The sequence below is a fragment of the Watersipora subatra genome, chromosome 9 (assembly GCF_963576615.1).
Source record: "Watersipora subatra chromosome 9, tzWatSuba1.1, whole genome shotgun sequence".
NCBI lineage: Eukaryota > Metazoa > Bryozoa > Gymnolaemata > Cheilostomatida > Watersiporidae > Watersipora > Watersipora subatra.
In genome coordinates, this window is record NC_088716.1 from 28,006,737 (window position 1) to 28,031,088 (window position 24,352).

Genomic DNA, 24,352 nt, shown 5'->3' on the forward strand with positions numbered 1-24,352 from the left:
CCCTTAGTGAACCTTTAAATGATTTTATTATAAATTTTACACATCACTATCGTTGACTGTTTTACTAGAATTAATTTGTGCTGATGGTTGATTCATCTTGACTGGTGTTGGAGATGAAGTAGGTCAGTGCTGGTGCTGCTAAGTTCAAATAACATAAGTCACTGTTCTCATACATCATTGTAGGCATGCCAAGGCAGGCTAATTCACCAATATGGTTTTAGCCAATTTAGCTTAGCTAGTGTGCTTATTTGTATGCTTATAACTTTTATAGGTTGCTCTTGCTACCCAGGTGTTATCTGCATCAGTTGCTGATTCTCTAATTACCCTGAGAGAGTTAAATTGGCCACAGTTGAGTTCAATCAGGTTGGTGCTTGTAAGTCTATTTTCCCATGTGTAACTAACTGCAATTTGATACTGCAAAGACTGGTTAGTGGGAATTTTGATGTCATGCATGGCAGTGTGATCACAGTTGGAATAATTTCGGTTAACTTATATAAGTTGGAGATATTAAAACTCGCCCAAGGTTAGTAAATGTGGTTTCTTGTTGTGTTTCTGCAGAAAGTTGATAGACTTTTATATACCCAATAGTCGGTCAGTTGTAGGCCGTGGCTATAAACAGCCTATACGGTTATCTAGTATGGAGAGTCTACTTCTGTTTTTACTAGACACAAAGACATATCTTAGGAGTTTGAGAACAATGGATGATACACTTTATACAAAACTAGACGGTACCACATTTTTCTTGTTGAAATTGTTGCTTATTTTATTGTTCGCTTCCTATCTCTTCGCTATGGTCGAAATAGACTGAAATACTAATTCAAATTTTTGATTGAATCAGAAGTTCACACGTAATATTCTGGCAATGAACTATTGCTTGGTGACCTGATATAGTCTGTTATTTTTTCACAATCTCTCAGTTTGTTTCTATGGTTAAATATTCTTTGTTTATTGTTCCCTTTTGTAATTTATGATCTTTGTGTGTGTCTTGTTCTGCTTTTTAGTTTTCTATACTAACAGCTGCATCATGTAGTGTGGTGCGATATTAGTCCATAATTGTTATAAGCCTGCATTAACTTATATTGATGTACATGTACATTGATATGTGCCCAAATGTCTTTAATTGAAGGCCAATATTTAATATTTGAGGATTTTGGTAGGCTACAAGATGTATGAGGATATGAACTGAAGTTGTATTTGAGTTTAAGAACATTATCGTATTTCTATAATTATATATATTATATTACTTTACAATTATATCCTTGTGTCAGTAACAAATTATGTTTAGTTATCTTTAGTGAATATGGAATACAGATTATTTATGATCGTCATTTGTATAGAGAAATACTCTACATAAAGCTTTACAAACCAGCTTAAAATGGGTTGCATTCCAAATATGTGCAAAAAGTAATTTTTTGGAGACCTTGTAAGGTGGGCCACGTTAAATTTGATAATGCCACCACAGGCCGCTATTTGAGCATCCCTAGTGTACAGTAAAAAATGAACAATGTTTATGTATTGACATATTTTGGTGGTTTGTTTGTAGGCATGTTTGCATTCCTGGATTGGTGTGTGCTGTTGATGTAGTGCTCGGTTTAGTCGAGAAACTACTGAAGCCTGATCATTTAGATTATCTGCTGATGTACAAGTTCTCACAAGACCATCTAGAGTTGTTCTTTAATGATGTGCGGAGGTGTGGTATGTAGTACAGTGCTTGTTAATTCATCTCATCCGAGTATAGCTGAAAACGCACATATTAGGTATGCTTTGCTGTATGTGATTTCATTTACTGGATATAGTTTTTCAGACCACCGTTGCTTTCAAGCAAAATAGATCAAGTAGGCCTAATCAAGGATGATACAAAAAATGATATCACCAAGCTTCAAGATAATGGGCGCCAAAACCTAAATACATGTATAATCAATTCATATATTGCTGGACACCATGATGTTGCTCGACCATGAATCTATTTTCTTAGTATTTTTGATTGTAATAGGGAAATTTTGGCTGATACCTTAACTGTCTAACAATTTTCTTTTAAAAATAATTATTATTCAGTCCATATTTTGGCACCATTTCCATTTTATTTCCAATTGAAACAAAGGATAACTATTATTATTGCAGGAAGCCGGAACAACAACTTATCAGTAGAGCAGTTCCATCATATCATTAGGCGCTTGGTTACAAGATGTGGTGTTACACCAGGAACTACTGGTAATGTCAGATCTATGGATGACACTGCATTGTTACAAGCTTCTATTACCTATGTGCCACCAACTGTTGGTAGAGAAGATTATGTTGAAGATGTTATTGACAGACAAACTATGCTTCCCGAAGGAATGCTAAACATTACATCACATCCTGTTTTTGGTAACATTGCTGTATATTTATCTGGTTGGCTTGTCAGAAAACTGATTAAAAAGTTGTGTTGTGAGCCATGTAGACTCGCACTAATTTCGTCAAAGGAATTTAGCAAATATGATGATATTAATGTTCTGTTAAAAACAACAGTAGCTTGATTTCTCTTTTTGATTGTGTTGTAACAACTGTTCTTTGCACTGAAAAGTATCTGAAGGCGGCTACATCAGCAAATCAATGTTTGAAATATTCCAAGATTCTGAAGTGTGTAAAAGAAGAGATTGAGATTGAACGCTATGATATATTTGAATTAAAGCAACATTGTACTGACACTTCTGTAGGAATTGATGTGTATTATGTCACTAATATATATGTAGTTTTCAAAGCAGACGGATTGAAGAAGCACCTCAAAGAGATCAAAGAAGAAAGATTTGATGTTTTGACTTCAAAACATGGAATAATGGAAGCTTGCCTTTGCCTTTATGATGGTAGACCAAAAGCCAATTGTGTTTGTGAGAACTGTGCAGATTGTGGTGCAAAGCTCATCACTGATCAATACAAAGCACTTCCTGGAGATCAGCAGATTAAGTAGTTGTGGCAGAGAGTGGTGATGGCAAAAGAAGATGGCGCAATGAAAACTGTAACATAATGCGTTCAGCACAGCAATTACAGACTTCCGGAAAGAATATGAAAAATATTGGTAAACAGTGGTTTGCTCTCCCTGTACAGACATGTGTATTCAGGTGTTCGACAGGTGTCAGACACATGTATACACATGTGTATACACCCTTAACCACATGTACTGCTAATTTGTACATGTTCATACACAAGTATACATATGTATCGGTACATGTGGTTACACATTGTGTATACATGTGTTTCAAATCAGTATACACATGGATATGTGGCCATCATGTGTATCGGCGTGTATTACAGATGTATGCGTGTGTCCCGAGTGTGTACCGAGGGTGTATCCAGATGTTTAACATGGATACATGAAGTACTAATCTTTCACTAAATCAACCTTCTCTAGAACTAATATGCAGCTGATACAGCGTCAGAACACTGTACTGTACTGGTGTATGGAATATCATGCACTGGAATGATATGAAGGAGAAACAGAAGGGTTATTGACCTGCTGTTTTGTTTGGCATTTCCTTACAGGTAGAATTTGCCATTCTCATATTCATCATACGTACGTCATATACTGTACATGTATCTGAACTGCCTAGGCTACACGCATTACCCTGGCTGTATATAGTCATTTAGATAGTGGGACAATCAAGGAGGTATGTCACAAGATTGCAATAAACTATACATTATGGCTATGTGATGGGCGACAATGAAGCAGTATTATCCATCTAATAAAATGTTTGACATCAACTAGGTACTTATAACCAGCTTTTATTTTACAAAGAACAAATTTATATCAAAACATAATATAATACTTTATGTATAAAAAGCGCAAATGAAATGCTGCAGTCAATACACTTATCCATGTAGAACGTTGAATATAATAACAAAACTTTCTTTTACTAATGCTTTTACTAACTTACTTTTACTACTGTTTAGTAAATCTATGTTGAAACATACTTTATGTACTCAGCGTGTACTCATTATGTACTCATAATGCACTTAGTGTTACGTATAAATGCAAAAAACATCTATTTCTAGACAAAGCTATATTTTTTGACAATTACTTGACTCTTCTGTTTCCCTTATCAACCATTCACTCCAGCAGCTTTCCCGCATGCTTAGCTTCTTTTTTCAGAGCTTCGATTATGTGGGGCATCTCAACCCTAGATCCCCTATGCTTCTCCCATCCCATTCATTGATTATCTGTCAAAATATTCCACAAAATATCAAGTATCAAAATGAAAAAAAATTGATTGCTGTTTGATACTAATTTACATAGTTTTACATTGCCATGAATATCTGAAAATCACATTGCAGTTGTAATACAGATAAGACTCATGGCCTATTTGGTGCCATGGTGGTTAGGTGAGGTGCATAGCTTGTAGCTGACAATTACCAAACAGTTGCATTAGTAAGAATTGATATTAGGCAAAGCTTAAAAGATAGTCAATGAATAAACTAACCTCACGGAGCTTGTCAGGCCATGTAACCTTTAGTTGAATTGTTGGCGCCAGCCTTCTCAGCGAGGTAAAATCTTTATTACACTTTTTCGGAGCCTCGCTCTTTGTGGCGCCACTCTTTACTTGTAACAGAAACTCATAAGACTCCTCAATCTCCTCTACGCTGATCACTAAAAAGTAGTATGCAGTATCTCTTAGTTTCATGAAAACGCTAACTACAAAATGAATCACTTGAGGGAAAATAATAAGTAATAATAGCTAATAATAAAACAAGATGACTTTCTGTATGACCACTAATAAATAATAGCTTAACTTACATCTTGTATTCCCAGGTACAGGTGATGCACTAGGGGGAGTTGTTGTCCATGGTTTGTTCATGTTGGTCACTTGGTAAGGGGGCTGGTAAGTAAACGTCTGATAGGATAACCTGGATATGGTTGTATGTATGGTTGTGGATATGGCTGATGCGGTTGATGGTACGATTGCGGATGGTATTGATATGGTTGTGGATATGGTTGTGGATATGGTTGTGGATATGGTTGTGGATATGGGTATGGCTGCATGTATAGGTGATTGTATGGTTGTGGGGGATTAAGAGGTCCAGGTTGTTGCTGGTGATCTTGTTCTGGTGAATCAAGTTTTGGAAAGAAGCTTAATGGTCCTCTGCTGCTCTTCTTTATCTAGGACTCTATAACATAAATACAGATGGCAGCAACGTTTAAGCCTGGTTTCCATATGACAGCGAAATGATCGCGCGAGGCCCAGTGATCATGCGCAATGCATTTCTTGGGCCACGAGGCAGTGTTTCCATATCGCGCTTAAGCTCCATGCTTGCTTTGGACATGGTAGATATTTTCCTTACTTTTTCGTAGGAGAGACATAATTCTTCGGAAAAACAGACCTCCGTTGCGAAATTACGCTGTCATATAAAAATAAGCTTACTCTTTCGTACGGGAGAACGATTTCTTCGGAACAAAGCCCTTCGCTGGAATTGTGGGATAGGTTGAAAGGTCTAGCGGTGTATTGTGGGATACATAATCGCATGCACCCATCGCAAGGATCCATTCTGTTGGATACTTGCGATCAGCGTACGCACGTCGCGCGACCGTCATGCGTTGACGCTTCCATATCACAACTGGCCTACGCACGACGTCGTGCGCCTTGTTGCGCGCCTTGCGCTGTCATATGGAAACCAGGCTTTAACCTTGTCTGGGATTTGAGAACAAGTTAAGTTCCAATCATAGCATATATAATACACTGCCTCACCACTTAGGCAGAGTAGGAGAGTAGGGTTAGAACAACAACATATAGTTTGCATCTTGAAAAATTGTCAACAAAAGCCAATGGATGTTTTGTCTGGACTGTTTGTTCCTGTATCATTTTGTTATACATTATAACATAAAAAATGCAAACGACAGAGAAATACATTGTTCTTAGTTTACCCTATTCCGAAGTGTGATATGGGGTGGGAAGGGAGGGGTGTGTGGACAATACGAACAATATTTGATTCCAGCTACAATTCATAATGGACATTGTCACCTTTAATTACATTGGCTTTCCAATTAATGCATACACTGTCCAGCAGAAACTAAGTTTTACTACATACCTTCCACCACGCATCTTCATCTTTTCCACCACTTGCTTCTTCACTTCAACAAGAAATTGTACATTTATGGTTATCTGTTTGATTAGCTCTCAAATATGGTAGGTATGCATAATTGACAGGCATGTGTATGGTATGACTTTTAAATATCTGAACTAAGTATGTAATGCTAACATGGGCTTTCCTCGATTTACTTTAGAAGAATATTTGTGCCTAGCAGAGAAAAAATTAACTAGTCATGCATAAAAAGGTAGTTATTCAAATTATACAACCTGGCATAAAAGATACCAAGAATAAATGATGACAAAGTATTATATTGTTTTGTTTTACTGTGACTTTTTTGTCTTCCAGGGAACTTGGTAGTAGAATATCAAAATTGTTTTGATCCAGATAGATATTGTGTAATATCAACGCCTCAATTATCCGCAGGTTTCATGTGCATCATACATATTAACTGTCTTTGATACCTGTGTGTACCATAAACATATAATGTGTATTGGTACACATGTATCAAAATCAGTTTATGTGTATGGTACATGTGAAACCTGTGTACCATACACATGAAACCTGTGTACCATACACATGAAACCTGTGTACCATACACACGAAACCTGCGTACCATACACATGAAACCTGTGTACCATACACATGAAACCTGTGTACCATACACATGAAACCTTTGTGGCTCATATTATCTCTAAAGCATAAGTGATAGTGCACTGCATAAGAAATTCATTGAATAGTTGCAAGTCAATTTCTTATCTAGGGGACTCTTCAACCTGAACAACTGTTGTCAAGGCTCGGGTGTACTCTCTTACATAATGATTTGATAGCAAAAAACTCACCTGGTAAAATCACCTTCAGCTTTTCTTTCCACTTCCTGCATGCCATCTGCTTCATCTTCTCTATGTTCTTTAACACATGTGCTATTAAGAGTAAGACATTCTTCATACACACCACAGCTTTGAGACGACAATTAAATATGCTCTATGACTACTACTAACTATGACTACTAGTCATTTTGTTTGTAATAATATTACTAAAACACTGACTTGCTAGAAAGTTCAGATTCAAAACACGAGAGAGTGCTCTATGGTATTAGTATACACCAACTTGGTAGTTTTGATTGCTGGGACTACCAAGTTGTTGAAATTTTTGGAGCTTTGATGGAAATTTTTGGTATCTTGCTAAGGAATTAATATTCGGAGAACTATGTGTTTGTTGATGATGTCTAATGCGCCTTACCTTTTATTGGTGATCAAGTCAAGTTTCTCTAGACGCCTCGCTTTGCATCTAATGCGAGCAATCAGTTGATCGCCGACCGAGGGTTTTGTTAAATCTCCACATTCATCACTGTCACTTGCACTAGCACATCTCTTTCTTGTCTTCTCAGGACTAAAACAAAGAAGCATATCGACATCGATGAATAACTGTGGGTGTATTTTGTTCAAATCATTTATGAAGTGATTATACTTAAGGTTCAACTAATTTATACATACACATTACTCTATTTACTCTACTGGTTGGCACTACCAGGCCTGTCAACTCTCAATCATCGAAAGAGAGATTCACACAATCACACTAAAGAAAAAATGAAAATGAGTGAGAAATAAATGAGATCTTTGCCCCAATTTCCACAATTTTATATATACTATCATTGATACATTAATTGTCCCAAAACCAAATCTCCAGCATTGCCCCAGTCTTGGGTTGGCATGCCTGGGCACTACCAGAATTAGAACAGATTAGATTAAATAATCAATGAATTTTTTTGTCTGTGCTCATACAACAATATCATACATATACAATTGGATGATGATAAATACTAATTATATTATTTAAATAATAATTATTTTATATGACAAAATAATTTATATCATATGCATGATTTGTATGTAGTCAAACATGGATAACTCAAACTTCACAGGACCGAGCAAAAGTGTTCGAGTTATCAGAGCGTTTGCGTTACCAGAGCACTGTCACAAGTCCATGTATTTATTAGTAGATACATGAACATATACAAACTATATATAAATCAAAAGCATAAATGGCTTGTTTCAAATTAAACGCTTCTAATGTAAAGTTTAAATTTTTTTCATCAGAAAGTATAAAGATTTTTCTATCACTTGAGATTTGTTTGTTGTTTTAAATGATGTGACAGCCAAGACGTTTTCAGATTAAAATTGGCAAAACTTGATCGCTGTTGAAATGCTCAGAAGAAAATACATCTTCTTCTGAGCTTTTTAACCAGGATCAATTTTGCCGATTTTTCTTTAAGTTTATCTGAAGGTTACCCCGCTTTTCCTTGCCTTCGAAGGACCATCGCTAAGCAGATGTTTGTAAAATTTGATTTTTCGCAAAACCTTTAAAAAAGGCATCAACGAAAATATTTTGCCGATGATGGTAATAACAACGCCTTTGAACTACTAAAAGTTGAGGTTTGTCTCGATGGCCTGGAATAAAGTGATAACAACCGTTTTGGTAGGCGTTGGGCAAAAACTGTTTGAGTTAATAACGAAGTTGAGGTCGAGTTATCTAAAGCCTGGTTCCCATATTGATCGCGATACTCCGGCGGTAATATTGCGCAGCAAAACACTTGCGGAGCTCGGCGCGGTTCTATGTTCACATAAAACTGCGTCGCAGGTGACCACATGGCCAGGAAGCCTCGGAATGTCAAGGTCTTCCTAAAAATGGCCGCTCTGAGAGGAAGGTTAAAGTTGCTCGGACTACTTCATTTGAGATGAAGAGCAAGAAGAAGACAGCCACAATCGCAGAGCTTTTGGATTCAAAGTGTATATAAACGTCGAAAAACACACAGACAGTTACATTCTCTGTTTGGAGAACTGGCAAGTTGCGACAGAGAGTATTTCTTCAGGTATATAGGACGTAGATGTACTTATTAAAAAATTTTTGGTCGCTTTGTTATTCGTGAAACTAGCTTTTTGATGGCAATTAATTGTGTATTATTCACCTTTATATGGTCGTTCTTATCACCAAAGCCCCCTGACTATGCTGTAATAAATATAATATAATTTTGAATCAGCAACACCCATGTTCCACTTATTTTCTAGTTACTAGTAGATTAGCAATACACAATAAATCATGCAAGTTCGTATTGGCTATGGGCTGAGATCAACCACTAATTGGTGTCATTGGAGGCCGGCTGTCAGTGTTGAGTTTGGGGCATTGTTTGTTGCCCGGCTGTTTGACGGTCACGTGCTGACAGCCCTTGTGCTGCCTGGACGCGATTGGCCGACTGGGGTGGTACCATAATCTGTCAGCCAATTGAGTCCGGTCCGCACCGTCAATTTTTATGTCACCTTTGCGCGCTCTGTCAATACCGGTTAGTAGGTTTGATATATATCTAGAAATCAGTCGGTACAAATTCTACATTTACAATTTTACCTACTTTTCTAAATGTTGCTGCAATTTAAACCTATAAGAGAAGAGAGAATTAAAGGTATAGATTTTATAGCAATATATTATATCAACAGTTGTGTACCTTTTATTACTCATTATTACATATTTTTACCCTATTCAATCTAAAGCATTATGTGATCCCAATGTATTACACTATTTTAGATTTCACGGTGTCAATCAATAAACAGCAGTGAAAATTAATAACCTCTCCAAGCTTCGAAATTGCAGTAGCCTACAACAATCTTTGAACAATCTATTAGATCATAAACTGAACCTCATAAACATGAACTGAACCTGAATGTTTAGCTTCTTGACTTTGGGCCAGCCAAGAGCCATCTCATCTAACCGAAATGCGTATTTTAACAGTTTAATGCTAAAACAACCAGAGATATGCGAATATTTTATTAGATGCTTGTACGAGTCTGAATGGTCTCCGCTTCCACCTACGTGTGTTCTATGGACTCTATTTTAACTTGAACTGCGCTTATATCTGCCGTACTTGTAGATATATGCGGATGTCACCAGAACGGTTCGGGCATTTGCTCGGTTTGGTATCACCACATATGAAAGAAAGGCGATGCCAAAGTCGAAAGGTGATCACGGACAAGGAACGACTTGCACTTACTATCCGGTATCTAGCTACAGGTAGCTATATTTATCGTTTTTCTTCAACCAGTTCCTATCAAGGTTTATTTTATGTATTGCTTTGTTTCTTATGTGAACAGATTTTATTACCGAAGCAATCAGTACTATTGATAATATATCACGTATATCTGTTGGGTCGTCAATATAAAACTTACTGCTGCAAATTCTCTAGCAGGTGATTCACAACAGTCGCTGTCATTCAATTTTCGAATTGGACGTAGCGCTGTGCACAAAATAATCAAAGAGGCTTGCCAAGCCATATGGGATGGTCTTTATTCAACATACCTCTGTACGCCAAAGACCATGGAAGAATGGGCCACCATCAGTGAATAATTCTCAGAAAAGTGGCACTTCCCTAATGTGTTGGGGGCGGATAGATGGAAAACACATGATAGATTGCCCTAAATTTAGTGGATCGTTGTATTATAATTACAAACATTTTCATAGTACTGTTTTGCTGGCAATGTGTGATGCCAGTTATCTGTTCACATATGTGAGCATTGGCAGTTTTGGGAAAGATAACGACGCCGCCATTTTTACCCAGTCATTATTTTTCAACGACTTCAATGATGTGAAACACGACCTCCCTTTAGCAAAATCGGTGAATGGAACATTGCTACCATACACACTAATAGGTGATGACATTTGTCCATTGAAACCATGGCTGATGAAGTCATATCCAAGTCGAATTCTTACACAAGACCAGGTGTAAAATTATCGTCTGTTGGCGTCGAGGCGCACTATCGAAAACTTTTTTGGCATTATGTCTGCTCGCTGGCAGATTTTCCGCAAGCCAATCAGGGCAGCTATAGAAACTGTCGACAAAATTGTGCAGGCTTGCGTTTGCCTGCACAATTACTTAGGCTTAACTGACAATGCCACCTACATACCGACCGGGTTTGTTGACAGTTATGGTAGCACTGGCGATGTAGTCCCGGGAGACTGGAGAGAAGTGAAACAGATCGCATTAGTCAACCTAGCTCGCATAGCTGGCCCTAATTACACAACCAACACAAAACTTGTTAGGGAGCAGTTTAAAAATTATTTCAACAGCGCTGAAGACAGCCCGAGCCGGCAAGTGGAATACGTAAATAGTTGTGGGAAAAAGCTTGACTAAGCAACTTATTATATATTTAGTTATTATATTTAATATTATAAACATGCTTTTGGAAAGGAGAGCGTTTACTGCCAATCTCGTCGAAATGCTGTTTGAACATAGGCCTTTGAAAAAGAAAGCACTACACCTCTGAAACAACAAGCTGCAATTAATCACCAACAGGAGAAGTCTTGACTTATGAAAACCTAATTATCCGACACCTAGAGGATCATTCCCATGGCTAGGAAATTGCACACGCTGCAACTTCGTGAGAGCCAACACTGCTATAACCTGCAATTCCACTATCTCATATGCAGTAACAAGACCCGTCCCTTCAAACACCTGAGCTACCAGACCAACAGTTAGGAGAGACCAAATCCATTAAATAAAGAATAGCCAGCGAAATACACACCTGAGACGGTGCCCAGGGACTACCCCCTAAACGCCCGAACCAAGACCAAACCAAAGCAAGAAATGACCAGCAAGAAATGACAATTTAATATCAGACAGCCACAAAAGGAAATATTTTTGAAATTTTAATATTCAGAATTTTTCCACAGGATCTTTCACATGTTGTAATCTTTTGCACGTCTCCATTCTTTTAGCCAGTGATACCCTGACTTATTTTTATCTCCTATAAATAGTAAAACAGAATAAATACTGCAGCGTTTTTCCAAGTTCAGGATTCAGTCACTGAATCTACACAGAGCAAGGCAAGTTGAGCTATTTTACAATATAATGTAAGGCAGTTGCTGAGTCCTACAATTTGGGAGTTATAGACTTATTTTAAAAACTTATGTATTCAAGTCTTGGATCTTAATTAATCGATGAACTTTTTCTCCTGTTCTAATGATTTTTATTTGATTAATTTTGTTTAAAATAATTAAATAGTATCTTACACTTTATATTTTTTGACTGGTTGTTCTTTGACAAATTCTGTCTTTATTAAAAATAGAACATTGTGAACTTTGCTGAAACAGTTTAATTATTGAGCTGGTAGGTTACCCCACAAGTTTTGTCTTGGGGGTGATTCGCAAGGTCAATGAACTTTTATGCAACTATATCGATGCATCAAAATCATAACTGCATGTCTTGAGTTCGGGTTGTTGGTATTTAAAATCCAGACATTACGCAATAGAACTAGGGCTTGTTTTTCAACATTGGTGAAGTAAATGACAATTAGCGCGCACCCTCAAACAACTTCACCGATGTATGAGACGCAAATTCTTTACAATATGATACAAAAATATAGTAATGTAATTATTTTTTTCCATTTATTATGATACCAAAATACATAAATAATATACAGTCAAACATGGATAAAATGACGACAGAAGCATAAATAGACTGTTTCTGATGTTTGGTGTCCATGATCAATTTTATTTCTCTATCAGGCGATTCAATTTATACAATTTCTCTTCTCTGGCTAATTTGCTGGAAACCACTGTGCAGCATGTAAACGTACAATCCCCTCGACATCGGAGGGGGCTGCATCGCAGTACTGCGCATCATGGAACATAGTGATTGAGTGATGGTTGGCGCTTGCTATTGTCTTGCATGCTTCATTTTTCTAATTGATTTTGTGAACTTTTCCTTAGCTTTGCTTTTGCTAATCAAAATGCTCAGAGAGACATCAGCCTTAGCTTTTAGTTTTGATGGTTGGTCTCTTTGTTGCTAATCGTGTGTATTAGAATGATGATGGTGATGAATGAATGGTGATGTTATGCGTACATTTTAACCTACTCAACTCTGTGCTCTAACAAGTGTAGTAATAGCTTTATATTGCTGTTGTCTTTGCATATACAGTCATACCTCTGCATAATAGTTTAAATTTTTCAAAGATTTAATTTGTATACTTTGTATTTTTATCAGACTGCTTCAAGTCAGTTAATTTGTTCCTGAACCGAATGGCTGTATAGTAACGGGTATTATTGGCTTGTATTAACAACCTATCCCATCTGTTTATTATCACAGACACTGGCTTTTAGGTCCATGATAACAGTACTGTTATGTTAATGGAAGCACATGTCTTTCACTGTCAGTGCAAATCTACTTTTTGCACTTTGTCTCCACAGCACGATCTAGATTACAAAGAAAAAAGTGTATGTCTGAAAGAAAGTAAATGAAAAATGTATCTCTACTATTATAAGAACGGCGTCTGTCTGTTTGTACAAAGCCATGATTAGATGTTGGGATAATAGATTTCTTCCTCCCAACCAAAAGTAAAGCAAGAAAGTAAACTATGCTTTTAAGGCTAACTTTGGAAGGCTCATTAGTCAAATCAAGTTAGAGAACCTGCACTAACTTGACACTTTACGTTAAATGGAATTTCTTACATAATGCAAAAACTTACATAAGTGCAAAAACTTTACATAAATTCTTTACGTTCAGTGTAATTAACTCTATATAGGAGGTTTATGGTATAAAGGCATCTACTGTAGTCATTATTGTTCTTAAAGGCATCTACTGTAGTCATTATTGTTCTGACCAGCATTTCTTGCTTCTTAAAAAATATATGTATACAAATATTTAGCTCAAATACAACTATTTTGTTGTGTATATTATGTTGCGTTATTATGTTTGTTGTTTTATTAAATTTGACCTTGACCATGGTTTTCCATTTTTAGAGAAAGACATTTCTTTATAAGCCATTGACTGAAGAGACACTGACTGACTCATTGGACAATCGGACAACTGACCATCTTGACGCTACTGCAGCTGCCACAGCTACAACCGATACTGACGCTCCGACTACTACCACTGCGGATTCTGCTACGAACAGCGAAATGACTACTGCTACACAGTCCTTGACGGCCACTTCTATTATTACAGACTCTGTGACTACTGCTACAGACTCCGCTACTGCTACACAGTCCTTGACGGCCACTTCTATTATTACAGACTCCGTGACTATTGCTACAGACTCCGCTACTGCTACACAGTCCTTGACGGCCACTTCTATTATTACAGACTCTGTGACTATTGCTACAGACTCCGCTACTGCTACACAGTCCTTGACGGCCACTTCTATTATTACAGACTCCGTGACTATTGCTACAGACTACGCGACCGCTACTGCTACACACTCCTAAACAGCCGCTTCTACTGTTACAGACTCCAAAACAAGAACAACAGATACTATGACTGCCTCAACTGCTAGTGGTACAAAGACTGACTTGACCATGACTAATCAGACATACACTACTTCTTCAGTGTCAGTGAAAAGGAAACAGCAACAATTATTGACAACTAGCAAGAAAAAAACCGGTAATTTTTTTACTGTTGAACATGCCTTTACTTGAATTAGTATTATATATGGATTGTTGTAAAGTCACTTAGAAGTAGAAGCTATTATGTAGAATAAGGTAGAAACCTGTTCTTAGTTATCCAGTTACTGGTCATTAAGGCCAAGTACTATATGACGAATTGCTTTATCTGGTCATGGATACATCACAATACAAAAGTTATTTATTGGTTCTGTCACTATTAGAGATTATAAACGCTTGCGAGTCATTCCTGAGGTGTATGGAATAAAATAGTTTTTTGGCAAAGGAAGCAATAGTAATGCGCAAAAGGATCAACGATTTGATCGATTTTCGCTGCTAGATATAGTAGTACTTATATTTTTTAGATTTTAGCAAATATCACTTTCTGTGCTGCAGAACACCTAATACACAGTTGTGCACCTTCAAATCTTTTGCCCATTTAGCCAATTTGCATTCATGTCCTTGCAGAAATGCTGCGATTATGGAGCTTTGATGATGAATGAACAAGGGTTGGTGAAGTGGTCGAATTTTGAGTGAGTAAATAGTGTTAAACTTGTAGTGGTTAGAGTTTTATATCTTCTAATCGACATATTCAGATGATGGAAGTGATGTAAACTTTTTAGACTTTTATAATACTTGGAATATACAGAGAAAAACGATCGTTGTAGTAACTCGCACGGCAACGTTATAGCATTGGACTCTAACGAAAGGAATGCTTCCAAGCATTTCATACAGAGACAATTGTACATGGTTGTATTTTTTGTAGTAGTAGATATGTAAATGAATGCTTATGTACAAAAGATTTTGTTTATAGAAATAAATTAAGTTTGAGCTATACATGTAACATGCCTAGCTCAAACTTAAATCTACTAGGTACTACCTGCTAGTATTATAGACTATAGTATAAGTACATTATTTTTAACATGGTGCTCTATTAATTTTACTTGTTAACTCTACAATATTATTTAATTAAATTATTTCATAGGAGACTACTCATCTCCTACACCATTCAGTATTGTACCCGGTGATAATTCTACCTCATGCTAGCTGTGGCCAACCCCTTTAGCAGCTCCCATTCACATTATATTTTTAATAAGCGTTGTTAAAGACAATCTCAATAAACAGTTTTACACTAAAAAATTTCCCGGGGGAGAACCCCCAACCCCCTTCCCCACCAAGAGGGCGCTTGGTACCCCTCTTGAACTCTCCATGCAGTACTATTTTCAAACAGGTGGATACAGCCCTGAGACATACCCTGATAAAATGTTAATTAAAATCAGATCCAATGGAATGGTGTGCTTTTCCATTAGGTTTAAAACAGTTTGACTTTTTAACTACGGTGAAACACAAAATGCACACTTGATGGTGAAATAGTCGTAGAATTAGAACTGTTGAAACTGTAGGACTACCTTGTAGCTGCGATGTAACTATTGCTTATTTACATTATTGACGTATGAACAGCACACCTAGGGAGTGCTTTGGAATGCTACAAGCTCAAGGGCAATACAATATGTATTCCACAAACTGACCAGTAGAAACCGACTACATGACGTTCAAGCCATTGAAATATATTCTGTGTAGCTTAAATTAAATCAACTGAAATCACGCAACAAGACCTAATTTCTGTGATCAAACAATGGAGAGTAAATATAGATTTAAATTAAAACATTATTTTGATGCTAAAAATTTTATATTTATTGGGAATTGGAGGAAGGGGAAGATGATAAGAAGAATAATGAGAAGGATTAGCACAATGCCTTATGGAGCCAGTTCAGCCAAACAGAGAGAAGATGAAATGACTGGCATTTAATCATCTGAGTCTCATCTGAGTGGTACGATAAGGCATGCGTGTGGTTAAATAGTTAACTCAATTGGTTAAAAGTATGCTAGCTGACATGTAATCTCATTAGTCACGTAGGATGTTTGCACGTGACTGCAATTATGTGCTTTCATGGCTTTCAGGCTTTTCATGAAAGTCAACATTATTGTTCGGCATAAACAGTTTAATGGTAATGTTATAGCTATCTAAGCCATGCTATCGTTTTGCCTTCAGTTATGTGTCAACTCTCAGACTGAACAATACACAATAAATACGTCATTATCTCATGCACTGCTCAACAAGTCTATACAATCTGACACTAGCCAATCATCATGTATGTTTGAAAGATTTGTCTGGTTAAATAATTAAGATATAATTAGTTAAATTTACTGTGATAGATTAGCCTCAACTACACCTTGACCCAAGTTATGAGTTGTCTAGTCATGCAGGGTTGTGACCTGTCGCCCATTTTTTGCCGGGAGTTGAATGCCTTTAGATTAGTAGTTTAGGCCCTTAGGACTGATCACGTTGCCTGTGTGGCGGGAGCTGCTGTCTGATTTGCTAAGGGGTTCGCCCGCTGGACGGGATTTCTCCTGTGTCCTTGCCTGAGCTCTGCTCGGATGTGGTGGGTTGTGGAATGTCAGTTTGATTAACATGACGTATGCACTAGAAGCTTGACATGTTGATTGCCTATGAGACTTATTAGCATTGATTTTTAATCTTTTACAATACATTTTATTTAAAAATTTGTATAAACAAATAAGTAGGTCGAAAGAGACTCTCTGCCATTCCAATATCCCATAAACACTTGGTTGGTGCAAAGGACTCGAGTGGAGAACAATTTCAGAGGTAAGTTGATTGAGTTGTTGAATCCGGTGACCTTGAATCTCAAAGTCATGAACCAGTACGTGAACAATGTGGTAATGGGCCGCACAAGAATGTAATAACTATTTCAAGTTGAATTGTCTTCCGAATTTGACCTGATCTTTTATTTTGACAACTGACTGTAATCTCTCTATTGGGTGCATATCATTCTCCTAAGTGCCAAAATTATATCCACAGATTATCAAAGTGAGTAAGAAACAGACACATTTGAACAGTCATTGAAAAAAAGAAAAGGCTCAGTGAAGACACATAAGAGCCTACGACTTCCCAAAATAAAACTTTAGCAAACAATACCAATATTCATACTTGAAATATGAATTCATTGCAACAGGTTATGCCCAAACACTATACGTGCTCTGCATAAAATGTACCAACCAGCTCTCTAATGAGGCATTAAAGCCCTCAAAAATGCTTTGCCACTTGGAGACCAAGCAACCTGGATTAAAAACCAAACAACCAAAAAAATAGGCACACGAATTTACATGAATTTACTCGGGGTCACCACATCAACAAATGGGAATGCATCGAGAGTATCATACTTGCTAACTGCATCGCTAAGGGTACAAAGCCATTCACTATAGGTGAAGAATTGACTTGACCCTCCAATAAAGGCGTTTGCCATGAACCTTTAGGGAATACTTCAGTTAAAAAGGTAGCGCAGAATATACTGATATGCTTTCTATAAGTTTTGCTGTTCATGAAGGCAACTCTACACCTTGAATGTCAAAACTGGAATACAAAAGCAATTCAAGAACCTTATGTATATTGTGAGAAAGGCAACAAGGAATCTACCAAGGGTTCATGATATAGACACCTTTGGATTAGTACCACAGATGAATTATAATGCTAAAATTCGTGAGCAGATTAAAAAACTACCAACAACTAACAACGACTACCACAAATGTAAAAGGTATAACTAAAAGTATGGTATAGGACTACATCTTTTATTAGTGCTAACTGCTACAAACTAAAAGCAGAGAATGTTGGAAAGTTCTCTCACCATAAATAGAACTAGCGGTACTAGAAGGTAGCGAAAGATATTCTGGTTTTTACATCCTTAATTGAAAGTCTTCAAAACACTACATCAAACGAATAACTATATTCTTGTGATTCTGATAAAGAAAGCTACATGTACTGCTCTGAATAATAGTCACCAAAAAGCTCCTTCAAAAAATAAATGATAGATAGTATTGAAAAGAGCGAAAAGTAAGTGAATTTATTTTACGATATTCTTGTGCAAAAAGTTTGGAAGGTGAAAATGTATCTGATGACTCTTTTGCTAGTGGCAATGACGATATGCCTAAAGCATCTACACCTGTCAGTGATTTTCAACAACAGGATGATGGCCACCTATTAAAACAAAAGAAGTTTTGTGTTACATGATAGCATCAGAGAAATATCGTTTTTTATTTAGAAGGAAAATAACTAGTAAATAATAAACCTATTTTACATATTCAGTTGGTGTAAATGGCATAATGGGTTCTTATGATTCTGGAGGTTTTTGTGTTGGAAGTTTAGGAGCAAGATGCGTGTTGTTTTAATATTGTTTTAATCAGCATTATGCTGCTACATGTAGATGCTGGAAGTGATGCTGATGACAGTGACAGATCCAGATTATGATGTACCCAATCCAGAAAGCTCTGACTCTTCTGATCTCGGTTGGTAATTCGCGTATTGTCTCACAGTACTTTGTCGACATCATTCTATGTAATTTATGCATGGCTAATATCTAATGCCACAGGTAACACAATGTGTAAAACATGCGGGAAAATATCACGGGTTTGATTTGCTGATCCTAACGATTACGGTTTTGGTGAAGGTGGTGGTCTAGCTCATGGAAGAGGGAGAGGTGTTAGATGTGGAAGAAGAGGTGTTGGTTTTGGTAGACGAGGGGCAGGCCTGCACGAGGTAGAGGGAATCGTGGTAGAGAAGTTGCACCAACACGTCCTAATCAACCAGGTAGTAAATGTTGAAACGATCATGCTTTTCACTCATTTGTATGGAATCTGTTTTCATTATTTTTATTGGTATACAAACGACTGCATGTAAGATTGCTGCTGGTACATTTTATTTAGTATATTTTTTGTCACTAGGTGAAATGGAATGGAAGAAAAATACTCCACTACAGAATGCCAGACTTCCTTTTACCGGTGGTCCAGGTGTCAAAGTAAGATTGGGAGCAAATCTATCCATTCCTGACTGCTACCATGCCTTTATCGATGATGGAGATGATTCTCCGTGAAAAAAACAGGTATGGGAATGAGAAAGTTGCCAACTGGACAGCAAATACTAAACAAGATCTTGAACGTGTTTTTGCTCTAGTGATGCTCATGGGCATCATATGAAAACCGTCTCTAAAGGCATATTGGTCAACCAATCCAAAACAAGCTACCCCACTATTCAACTTCGTAATGTTGATTGACAAGTTTTTTAGAATTCTCCAAGCACTGCATTTTGTAGATAACTCTATTCCATCAACAAAACAAAGCAACCAAATTAATGAAATATTAAAAAAACTAAACTGTCGCTTTGCTGCTGTTTACAAAATTAGTCAGAAAACTTCCATCGATGAAACATTGTTGTTATATAAAGGAAGATTGATTTTTAAACAATACATACCAAAGAAGAGAGCGCGGTTTGGTCTGAAAAGATATGTGCTGGCTGATAGCAGCGCAGGCTACATTTGTAAATATTCCCTCTACATTGGTAAAGATTTCCAACATCAGCCAGGGTGTTGCGCACACTGTTGTCCTTGACATGATGCAGGGTATGCTGAACTTAGGTTACCATCTTATTATGGACAACTCGTACTCTAGCCCAGCTCTCATGAAAGAGCTGTATGAAAAAGGCACATATGCATATGGGACATTGCGCTCTACGAGAAAAAATGTGCCAAAAGACATCAAAGAAAAACATACGGGTCAGCTGCTCAAAAAAGGTGGAGCGCAATACTTCACATGTCTACCAGTTTTGACTGGATGTTGGGTGGATCGAAATTTTATTCTCTTCTGCTCAAATTTTCACAATGATTTTGAAGATGTGGATTTGAATAGACAAACATATGGCAGTCCTATTAGAAAACCAGCTCCAATACTTGATTACAACAAAAGTATGGAAGGCGTTGACTTGGCAGACCAGATGTTAAAATATTACCACACTGAAAGAAGGTCGATAAAAAGGCACAAAAAACTTTTTTCCATCTTTTAGATATATCGCTTCACAATTCGCTGGTAATCTATTGCAACCTCACAGGATCACGTATAACTAGCCTGAAATACCGCCTGGAGTTAATTGAGCAGCTAATGCACCATGCAGCTTACGATTCTGACTGTCGAAGAAGGGCAGTTGGCCGCCCTCGCTTTTTCAATAGTTGAGCTAGACTGAATACTAATAACCATTATCCATCATTGAACGAATGTTCCGAACATACTGGTAGAGTGAAATTTAGGACATGCAAGGTGTGCAGCGAGAGAAACCCTAAGCGATCGGAGTTGACGAGCCGAAAAAGACAAGAAACAAAGCACCGTTGTATAGAGTTTGGCGTCATCCCGCTAGGCCCAGTACCTTGTTTTAAATTTTGGCACACTAAGGAAACCTATAATGCATTCATATGAACATTTGCAAGTATAGCTTCCATTGTGGTACTACGATGTAATATATTATACAAAAATTTATTTTATACGTTAGATATACATTATCTTTATTCATTTTCATGCTTTCTAAATTAAATCAGTTTTATACTCCAGTTGTTTGCATTTCGTGTTTATTATCATAACTGCAATAAATGTTGTCCTTATAGAAGTAAATATGAATATAAATTGTAGCTGACAATGTTACCAACAAGTTACAAAAAACCACTTTCATTTATCTTGAACGCAGCTTTATTTATGCTCAATCTAACACACCTCCCTTTATTAAATAACGAGTATGAAAAATTAATTAGGCCAGGGGGCGCTCAACTGGAAAATAATTAGGGCTGAAAGGGTTAAATATGCTGGTAAAACATTTATATATGAGTGCACTTCACAATGACTTATTGTAAAATGAATGCATTGCCAGAAGCACAAAAGCTTCAAAAGTGAATGTTCTTGAAAGATTCTAGGCTTTCGAACTGCTAATTAGTACCGACATCACCAACTCCTAGAGCAGAGTTAAGTTTAGGAGGTGCAGCGGAGCTGAGAGCTAAAACAAAACGGGTCTCTAAGCGGATGCAAAAAGGAAACAAATACAAAGAGTGGTCCACGTAGAAGAGGAGCTTATAGTTTGTGCTTTGGTAGACAGGAAAGAAGACGAAGTTGGATTTATCTGTTATAATTTCAGGTATAACTTTTTTGTGTTGCGTGTGATTATACTGAACATTCATTCAATACTAACTATGATTTTATTGTAAACAATTTTGTAAAGAAATATGCAGACTATGTTTGGTACAAAAATATTATATAATTATGCACCCAGATAAGGCCAGTCTAAATAAGAGACAAGAACTCACTTCTACATGTTGCCACGGTAGAAAATTCTTATTATCCAGTAATATAACCTAGCCATGTACTTAACAACATGGCTTTCATATAATTATGTTTTAATCCTATAGTGGGGTTGTTCAAGGTACATCTTACCTGCTTGTCACTAGTAAATGAGTTTTATCTGAGGATTGTACATTTTACTATGTACATGTACATGTATATGAAACTAACAGTAATAAAGCTTTTTTAGTCAACTCTCACTTCGCTATATTTCAGCTCTTGCTTTTAGTAATTGAGCACTATGTTAGAAAAGTTTTGAACTGACATTCTATTCTATTTTATGCTCGTTTGTTGAGCATTATCTACAACTCTTCTGCCGATGGAGTCGACCACTTTTGACTACTCGACCAAGAGCATCCCCATCCCACACAGTGAGAATTACACCAAGAAACTAATATATATGACAGAGCAACTTATCAAACGCATGAGATGGAGAGCCTTCTTCTATCTACACCCTGAGATAAAATGAAGCAAGAAAGAAACCTTTGGCTTCAAATCACGTAAAGCACCACCTATAGTACCCGAACTCAAAGAATTTGAAGATCAGCTATTTGACTTAATTAGGAACATCAAACTTCGGTACGTAAACAACAACTTCCAGAATATATTGAAGAAAGATCTGAAAGAAAAGGTACATAGTTCGGATAGATTGCTGATACCCGCGGACAAAACCAACAACTATTACTACATGAATTTAGCTGAATATAATAAACTGCTAAAAAAGAACATAACAACAGCTTATAAAAAAGCAGACAGATCCACACTACCAGGCATCACAAGGGAAGCTGCCGAAATCGCCCGAACATTTGATTTACACGACCGAATATATCAGATGGAAATGAAAGACGCATTCATAACCCTTAAAGATCATAAGGAAAACTTTATAAATACACCAAGCGCTAGACTATCAACCCGGCCAAGTCTGAAATCGGCAAGATCAGTAAACAGCTGCTTGATAACATCAACAAGTGTGTCACAGCAAAATCTAACGCTAATCTGTGGAGAAACACTTCAAGAAATACTTTAAAATGGTTTAACAATACTGACAAAAATGGTACGAGTTTTATATCATTTGATGTTGGGAATTTCTATCCATCTATAACAATAGAGCTAATGAACCTGGCTCTAGATTATGCCACTAATTTCACCATCATAGATGCTAATATCCGACACATTATCATACACGCCAAGAGATCTAAACTGGTAAATAAAGATACTCATTGGGTGAAGAATACCAAAAACAGCTCTTTCGATGTAACAATGGTACCATATGATGGGGCGGAGACATGTGAGTTGGTTGGCTTGTTTATGCTACACAAGATTCAGGAGAAATATAATAACATGTTTGGAATATACCGAGATGACGGGCTAGGAATTGTTAGCAGCACAGCTAGGAAAGCAGAAGCAATCAAGAAAGGCCTTTGTACCATCTTAAGCAAATATGATTTAAATATCACTATAGAAACCAATTTGAAAGTTGTAAATTTCCTGGATATAACACTTGATCTAAACCAAAACTCGTACAAGCCCTTCAACAAGCCAAACAACATACCACGCTACATTCACAAGCAATCCGATCACCCACTGCAAATAATTGCAAACATACCAGACTCTATCAGTAGGCGCCTTAACATATCGTCAAGCAAAACCCTCTTCAACAATGCAACTAAAATATATCAGGATGCCCTAAATCACAGGTGTCAAACACATGGCCCGCGGGCCACATGTGGCCCGCCACCTCATTTTATGTGGCCCGCGAGGGCTTCATTACTCATTCGCCCGAGACTCATTCTCCCGTATTTATAACGTTGTTAGGCACACCAACGTGAGTTATCTTGTCTCTAAAATTTGTCTATTCCTTGTGTTGTTATTTTTACATTACATAAGAATAATTTTGATTAGTCAGAAAAAATCTTTCTGGCCAATCAAACAAACGTACATATATACCTCAATGATCTCTTTGGCAAAATATATAACTAAATTACTGCGCCCATTGCAACATCTACTGAAACGAAAATCATCTCCCTTGCTTTAAAATTTATCGTTCGCGATCAATTTTTTTCAACTCCAGAAGTAAATATGCAGATTCAGAAGGGGTAAGACAGTGAAAGACTGCATAAATCAAATTGAAACATTATTTTTAATGTTTCAAAGTTTTTACTAACTTTTAATTTTGTCAATTTGCTTCGTTACACTCGAATAAAAATGCACTTTTTAGGCTGTCAACCGTAGTCAGACAAAAGTTATCATTCAATCTCGATAGGATCATATTCATTCTTAGAGCGGCTCCTGAAGTCTGAAAAGTCAAGAACAGAGTCACTGAACATAATTTTATTGTTTGAAACATGTTAATGACAGTTTATTTGAGTTATATTGGGATGTAGATTTGCTATGCTATGAAGATAATACTCACGAGGAAAAATTCGAAATTATAGTTTCGTGATTTTCATGTTCATGACTAACTGTACATGTATAAATAATATTCATAACTTTGTATTGTATGTAATAAATTACTAATTTTAGTCAAACACTGTATATTTTGTAATTTCTTTGGTGCAAGTCTAACTTTGTTTCAGCAAATAGCAAATAATTTTTTGATTTTTTGCTGCTTACATATTGATTTTGTGTTGCTGCTGTTGCAATT

General features: G+C 36.8%; 1 protein-coding gene and 2 long non-coding RNA genes across 3 annotated transcripts; 2 read left to right on the top strand and 1 right to left on the bottom strand.

The window, feature by feature from the left end:
- The first annotated feature begins 258 nt into the window (after positions 1-258).
- On the top strand, positions 259-3,697 carry LOC137404397 (uncharacterized). Its single transcript, XR_010979676.1, has 3 exons — positions 259-363; positions 1,544-1,695; positions 2,122-3,697. It is a non-coding gene; the product is annotated as an uncharacterized lncRNA (long non-coding RNA).
- Positions 3,698-3,855: 158 nt separating this feature from the next.
- LOC137404592 (uncharacterized) lies at positions 3,856-7,416 on the bottom strand. The gene is made up of 6 exons (XR_010979714.1): positions 7,300-7,416; positions 6,900-6,980; positions 6,058-6,100; positions 4,769-5,139; positions 4,455-4,621; positions 3,856-4,194 (listed from the first exon to the last, which is right to left on the bottom strand). It is a non-coding gene; the product is annotated as an uncharacterized lncRNA (long non-coding RNA).
- Positions 7,417-19,837: 12,421 nt separating this feature from the next.
- On the top strand, positions 19,838-20,392 carry LOC137404949 (piggyBac transposable element-derived protein 4-like). The gene has a single exon (XM_068091176.1). The coding sequence runs from the start codon at positions 19,838-19,840 to the stop codon at positions 20,390-20,392; it is 555 nt and encodes a 184-aa protein (XP_067947277.1).
- Positions 20,393-24,352: the final 3,960 nt, after the last annotated feature.

Bases quoted from the DNA above. Each gene is read 5' to 3' on its own strand.
- LOC137404949 (XM_068091176.1), top strand. From the start codon at position 19,838: ATGTGCTGGCTGATAGCAGCGCAGGCTACATTTGTAAATATTCCCTCT.